Source organism: Microcaecilia unicolor, chromosome 6 (genome assembly GCF_901765095.1).
Source record: "Microcaecilia unicolor chromosome 6, aMicUni1.1, whole genome shotgun sequence".
Taxonomy (NCBI): Eukaryota; Metazoa; Chordata; class Amphibia; order Gymnophiona; family Siphonopidae; genus Microcaecilia; species Microcaecilia unicolor.
This window is the reverse complement of record NC_044036.1, coordinates 93,746,012-93,753,402: the sequence shown is the minus strand read 5'-3', so window position 1 is coordinate 93,753,402 and position 7,391 is coordinate 93,746,012. Positions and strand designations below refer to the sequence as shown.

Below are 7,391 nucleotides of genomic sequence, written 5' to 3'. Positions count from 1 at the left end.
TAGCTTCTTAAAAGAAAAGTCCATAAGCCATTATTAAGATGGACTTGGGTTAAATCCACTGCTTATTTCAAGGTACTTTCCAGGTACTTGTAGCCTGGATTGGCCACTGTTGGAAACAGGATGCTGGGCTTGATGGACCTTCAGTCTGTCCCAGTATAACAACACTTATATACTTAAAGGTTTGGACAAATCCTGGAGGAAAAGCCCATAAACATTTAAGGTAGACTCAGGGGGAGCCACTGTTTATCCCTAGTTACATGGAGTCTTGCTACTTTTTGGGATTCTGCCAGGTGCGTACTACCTGGATTGGCCACTGTTAGATACTGGATACTGACCTTTGTTCTCATGCAGTATGGTAACTCTAATGTTCTTATGATACTGAAAACCAAAAAACAAGGGCAAAAAAGAGAGAATAGACAACCAGACAGGATCTTAAATAACAGTTTTTAGAAATTTTATTTAGTTTTCAAATTAACATTTAGTTAGACAGATGAAAATAAATACATGTTTTTCTATTAAACTTAATGTCCCTTGAATTGTAAGGGACAGGTTCCAGTTGTCAACAAATAAATAATACAAAAACAAGACCCTCCCCAAACCCCATGGATGCATCCAGACTCTGAAACCCTCACAGAGAGATATCGAATCTAGTTGTCAGTTTTTTTTAAGAGACTCTTCAGTCTTCTGTGCAGAGGAAGAAGAATGAGAGAGCTGTAAAAAATAAAAAAAAAAGTCCAAAGAAACATGTCTTTGGCTCCCTGTCAGTCTACCCTGAAGTTCAGAACTTTACAATACTGATGCTAAGTTAGGGTGGGGGAACTTTGCTCTGCCAAATGCAGAACCTATTAAATTAGAATTAGAGGGATTTGTGTTTCAGATGAACAGAAACATTTTTGCTGTCCTGAATGTTGCTGAATTTACTATTCCTCTCTGGGAAATGCTGACAGTGGCATTAGGCATGTGTATCCTGCACTTGCTTGCACAGTGCCTCGGACACAATGCCTCCTGCACTCTGACTTTGGTGCCAGGCACTGGGAGCCATGAAGTCTACCTTACATACAGAAGACATGCAACAATATACTGGAAGGTTTGCTTGTTATTTTGATCATAGTCTAATTGTCATTCTGTATACAGCAGTTTGTATTAACGATCTGTACAACACAGTGTCTGGAACCATTTTCAGAGCTCATAAGTTTATGAAACACAAAATGTTTCATGAGGCATCTACAGTTTTTTTTCACAATATTCGCAAATTTTCACAAAACCTTAAACATCTCAGTTCTTCAATACCATACTATCAAGTTAAATATAATAAACACAACCAATAATATAATATCAAATAAATATTACAAACACTATAATGCAGCACTAGCAGCAACTGGTTTCCCATAGTACTAGTTTGTCCAACTAGCTTCAATGGGCAGACATAAATTAGGCAACTGTAAGTTAAGTGCTCGTCAAGCTACATAAACTGGCCCTTCTCAGTGCCACACTGTAGAATATAAAATTATTGTAATTATTGTATTCTACCTCTACCCTATCCTCCCTAGCACTGTTACAAAGAGGATATGGCAATGGATGTGTTATGAAGTAATATGCCTGCATGATTGGATAAATAAATGTGCCTAAACATTAATTACAATGACATTTTGTATTCCACAGTATATACACGTTTTAAGGGCTGACAACTCAGTGCAAAGACCGGCAATTGTGTTTCATTGGAAAATCATACTGTTACCATTAAAACCAGCTCATAAACGACCGACTGGTCTTTTTGTTAATACTTTTCAGACATATATTAATCAAAGGGAGAAAGGGTGCAGATTGCTCACACTACCCGCTTTCTGCCAATGGATAGAACAGTACAATGAACTAGATTTCATAAAAAAACACTTATTCTTTTAAACATATTTGGTTTCTCACATCATCAGCTTACTCTGAATTTGTAAGTCAGATTTTAACTTTTTTTGCTCACGTTATTTCTCACCTCATTCTATGATTGGAACAGTTACAGGTGGAAATATTAATGTCCTTCTCTTCTAGCTGTTAGAAGCGTTTTGCTTTAGCGTAAGCTCCTTTCCATTCCAGGAATAAGGAGCTCTTCTCTATGTTTCATGGCATGCATGGAAGTCTTTAGGATGCCAAAAAGGGCAGCACCGTCCCACTGACAGCATTCCCTTCTAGGCCTCAGATTCCACACACGATTTCTCTCCTAAACCCACAGGAGGTGGTGCTTCATGTGAGAATTCAGTTTATTTGAGTTCGGATCTTTTATTTTTTTTTTTTATTATATTTGCTTGTCATATCTCAGCCTTCCTCTGCCTTCTTCAGCAGGTGCTTTGTCCTCGTTCTTGCAATGGTCTCCTGAAATGAACGCATTCATGTTTGACAGTGCTTGCCAGAACTGTGTTGAGATACTTGTTCCAGCAGATCTCTGTACAGGCTGGATTTTAAGAACCTGGGGTAGGAATCCTTCTCCATCAAGGTGCGTGCTTTTGCTTGGGCAACATCAAAACAAGTAGGTGTACCATCTTTCAGGTGCTGCCGGGTAATTTCCTTGGTTTCATGATCAATATTCACCTGTAAGATAAGATACAACTTATTAGTACATACTTTGCCTTCTGTTACTGCCCTTTCTTAGATGTTTATGCTGTCATTAACAATATTTTATCCACAGGAATAGAACCATATTCAGAGAGCTGGAAAACTGGGTATAGTTTATTAATACATTGATATTTGAGTAAAGGCACATCTTGACCTGCTAGCAAAGACCTGACCTGTTTAATACCACTCAGCTTGAAAAAGAGTGCCTAGCATAGATTTAGATAACCAAATTGGTCCTTCAGTGCCCAACCCAAGTCATTGGTCCTCTGTTTTTATTTAGTTAGTTGGAATGGGCAGGGAAGGGTGAAGGACAGGATTGAAGTAATAGATAATTATTAATTCATTGGTATGGAATCCAAATTCTTCAATTACCTCTTTGGGAGCTTCAGTTTGGATGAACTCCTGGAAGATGCTGTCTGCCATAGCAAGCAGTTTGGTGGTGGATTGAGTCTGTTTGTATTCTTCACAGGCCATCCAGAATTCAATGTTCTCCTCACTGAACTCTGTCTTCAGGAATGTGTGAAAAGTAGCCAAACCATCTGTGAAGGAAAAAGATAAAATTTAAGAGAAAAAATATAAATTCCTATTCTAGGTAAGCAGAACTCATACCCATCACATTTTTCCTTCTCTCATCTATATTTACTGTACGTATTTATCACATTTTCTCAAATTGAATCAGGAATCTACTGGGCTGTGCATGTAACATACATTATTAAGCAGCTCCCTAGTCATCATGAGGATAAAATAGCTAAACTTTCAGTACAGGATGCCTAGTGTTTGAATCCCAAACCTATTCTGGTGACCTCACAGCCAGCCAGGTTTTCAAGATATAAAGAATAAATAGCCATGAGGTAAATTTGCATACACTGGGTCTTCAGTGCTTGCAAATATTTTTCATGCAAATTCATTCTGGATATGTTGAATATTCAACTGGCTGTGGGGTTACCAAGATACATTTGGAAAGCCCTACTCTAGATCTCTTTGCTAGAACAGCCAGTAGACAATTGAGTTCTTCATCCCTTACCAATGGATTTGGTTTCAAGAATACCAATCCAACCCCATCACTTAAGATGAAACACACAACAGGTGTTCATAACAGCATAAATTCAGATGTACTTACCCTTACTGCTCAGGAGTTGGTCAAAAGACTCTCTCCATCCTAGTATGTCATTCAAGGAAGGTCTGCAGACAAAGAAATGACATTGCATTGCACTTGAGAACTAGTAGTACACCTCCAAAAAGAAGAAATGTCAGTGCTAAGATATTGGAATATATATAATAAGTAGGGCTTAATTTATAGACAAAAAAGGAATTGGAACTGTGGAGGCATGGATGGGGCAGGAACAACAGTAGAATGGGCTAGATTAGGGAGCGGTGTAACTGTTTCCTGCCTCCTCCAGGCTCACCCCAGCCCCCTCCTCTTCCCTGTTTATCTGATGCCTAGAAGGTAGTGACTGGAGCAGAGCAGCCCTGCTGTTCTAGAGTCTGAAAATAACTGTGCTCTAAGCTGTTCCTCCATAAATTAAGCCCGAGTAATAAAGTGCTAGAAGCATATATGTAGATCTTCCTAAATATTTGGGAAATGTCATGCTAATACCAATGAAGATTAGTCAAAGGGTATAAACTGTTGGTAGGTAATATAAGCTCCTTCGAGCAGGGACTGTCCTTCTTTGTTAAACTGTACAGCGCTGCATAACCCTAGTAGCGCTCTAGAAATGTTAAGTAGTAGTAGTAGTATATGTAATATCAAATTGTCTTCCTAATCTGTTTCTGCATGCATCTATATATTTATTTAATTTTGGGACTTTTCTGTGTATCTGACTCAGATACTCCTTGCGTCTTCCTAGCACTGAATCCATTTGGGTTTTAAACTAACAGAAATAGGTAATGACCCGTTTTCCCCCCCTCAGACCTCTGTTTTACTGAGCATTAATCCTGTTCTTAGAATCTGTTTTTCTTATGTCTTTTCCATTAATTTCTTGCTTAGGAACTAATCAGAATCTTATCCTTGTTCTTCTGTGAAAGTTTTAAAAATATACAGCGGAGGCAGGTGTATAGGCTAAGCTGAACTGGTAAGTATAGTTGACTCACCTATATTTGCTTCTCCGTTCAGCCTTGCTGAAATTTCCAAGCTCATGCTTCAGATCTGGTTTTTGCAGGAGGAATCCCAGGCGAGTTCGAAATTCTTTAGCTCTGAAAGATGAAAAGAAGTCTAATAAGTCTCACCCTTGGGAAGAGGAGCACACTTTGCATGAAAGCAAGATTCACAAGCACTTTGAAAGAAACTAACAACTTGTTGATATGCAGTAGATTCAACACACAAAAAAATCTGTCTTTGTTTTTTCATCAGCAGCTTCGACAGGATCGATGTTCAAAGCAATTTAACCAGCCAATTAGCACTGTACTCAAAACCAGTTATTTGGGGGTTGTTCCAGGGGACAGAATCAGCTCTTGGCTGGTTAAGTGCCGATATTCAGCACTTAACCAGCCAAGGTAACCGCATAAATAGGACCACATAAAAGTCAGTCCTAGCTTTATGGAGTGCCCCACAGTTAGGTGCTGAATATCGCACTTAACCAACTATGCTGTAACCAGCTCCGCAAACCCAGAAATTCAGTGCCGAAGCCTGGACACGAGACAGCATTGAATTTCTGGGCATAATGTCAGTGGCGGTCAGCAAAACGCTGATCACTGCCGGCGGAATATCGACTCCGATATTTCTAAAAAAAAAACCTTGAGATTTCTCAACTTTGAATATTAATACTTATACCCACATTTCCCAGCCTAGTCCTGGAGATCCACCTTAACAGTCCACAATGAATATGCATGAGAAACATAAACATATACTGGGGTCTCCAAGGTATTCAGATATATGTTGTGTATACCCTAAAAACTGGATTGGTTGAGTATGCCTCCAGGAGAGTAGTAGCAGGCATTGATCCAAAGGAAAAATTGCAGTGGTATACAAGAACTACCATTGTTTTTGTTACGGATTTATGCCAGAGCTCTGTCATCATCTCAAGGCATCATAGATTATATTACTTCAGATCAGAGTTTATAAACTTTTATTATACTGCAGCTGGAAATCTGTTTCCATAACCTTAAAATTTGCTATCATACTGAAACCTTGATAGCCTGGTAAAAGAAAAGTTGAGTAGATATTAAAAAAAAAAAAAACATACAGTAGGGAAAGAAAGCTAAATATGTAATCTATATATTACACCATGTATAGAAATCCTGTGAACTCTTAACTCATCCACAATCAAAGGGAGAGAAAGATAAGAGGGAATTCTCCCTCTCCAAAAATTAAAATTAAAAACAAAGAAGTTATTATAATAGAGCATTAAAACAAATATGTAGCCAGCATGCTCATTTTAGGCAACCATTTACCCAGATCATCCAAAGTTAGCCTTCCACCCAAGGGGAGGTATCTTGATTTTAATCTCAGTTGCCTAATGCCACTTCAAAGTGCAGGTTTTAATAACATTAACAAAAAAAAAAAGTCATACTGGGTCAAACTAAGGTCCATCAGACCCTGCAGTGGCAGTGGCCAGTCCAGATCACAACTACCTGGCAGATCTTATCAGTGACTGGTAGTTCACACCCCAAAGCTTGAGTTTGAAACAATGGAGAGATTTTCTATTGCCTTGCCCTTAAATCTTTGAGGAGACTCTATAGAACAGAGATTTTACTCTCTAGCATGCAGTTACATATTGATTATACAGCCTCCTTTATTTTACAATAAAATCACAAAGCCATATTTTCAAACAAAATAGTTTTCCAAAAATGGCAATTTTTTTTTTTATAATCCTCAGAATCCACCTCTTACCTTTCCAAACAGGCAGTGGGTAATCCAGTCAAACATTTGCACATCTTGATAACCAGTTGAGTAGGCAGGCAGCCGGTAGACTTCAGTCTGTTACTTGCAGTGAGAACAGTAGGCGCTCCTAGTAACCCTGCAGTGCAGACTAGTTGCAGAGCCCTGAAGCTCTGCCTTATATTATCTTGCAGAGGAGGAGAAAGGGGGGCACTGGGGAAAATCACAGCCAATCAAAGCGAAGTCTGAGGCTATGGCATGTGGAGTGGAAAGATGACTCTGCAACTGCAGCTCCATGCTGGGAATGATTATATTTTCTCTGATTTTCCCTTCTTTCATAACAAGGAAGGAAGAGGGGAGGGAAAAAATGAACCAGCCCTCAGTGTCTTTTCTTTGAACATCGCCTTTACATAGGGTATCAAGACGGCAGTACAGGCACTGATTCTCTTCCATAGAATCCGCAGCTGGTTTCAGCACTATAAGGAACAAAGAGACTAGATGTGCTTCCAGTCAAATCCACTTCTATGCATATATGTTCTTGCCATGCACTTTCACCATTATCTATTGAATATCATTGAGCCTGCCATGAGTGGGAAAGTGCGGGGTACAAATGTAACAAAAATAAATAAATAAGCTGCTTATTAGACATCTTGCACAGATTTGGTCTGTTCCTTTAAATAGTTTTCCCCAGGCTTTGTGGGAACAGTTTTAAAAAGGTTAAAGGTTCTATGGGGGTAATTTTATAACAGGGTGCTTATAAGAATTCTCAAAAATGTCTTCAATGGGGGTCGACTCAGGAATAATATCTGGAAGTATTTTTTCACCAAGAGTATGATAGATACCTGGAATGCCCTCCTGCGGGAGGTGGTAGAGATGCAGTGCTGGGCAGACTTCTACAGTCTATGCCTTAAAAAAGTCAAGGATAAATCAAGACCAGGTATATATATATATGATATATCACATCATACCA

At 38.9% G+C, this 7,391-nt stretch overlaps 1 protein-coding gene across 1 annotated transcript; it reads right to left on the bottom strand.

Annotated features, from left to right (window-relative positions):
* Positions 1-685: 685 nt before the first annotated feature.
* Positions 686-6,557, bottom strand: RGS16 (regulator of G protein signaling 16). Its single transcript, XM_030207265.1, has 5 exons — positions 6,434-6,557; positions 4,696-4,797; positions 3,725-3,786; positions 2,977-3,143; positions 686-2,580 (listed from the first exon to the last, which is right to left on the bottom strand). Exons 1-5 carry the CDS (start codon positions 6,475-6,477, stop codon positions 2,380-2,382), a joined length of 576 nt encoding a protein of 191 aa, XP_030063125.1. The 5' UTR covers positions 6,478-6,557; the 3' UTR covers positions 686-2,379.
* Positions 6,558-7,391: the final 834 nt, after the last annotated feature.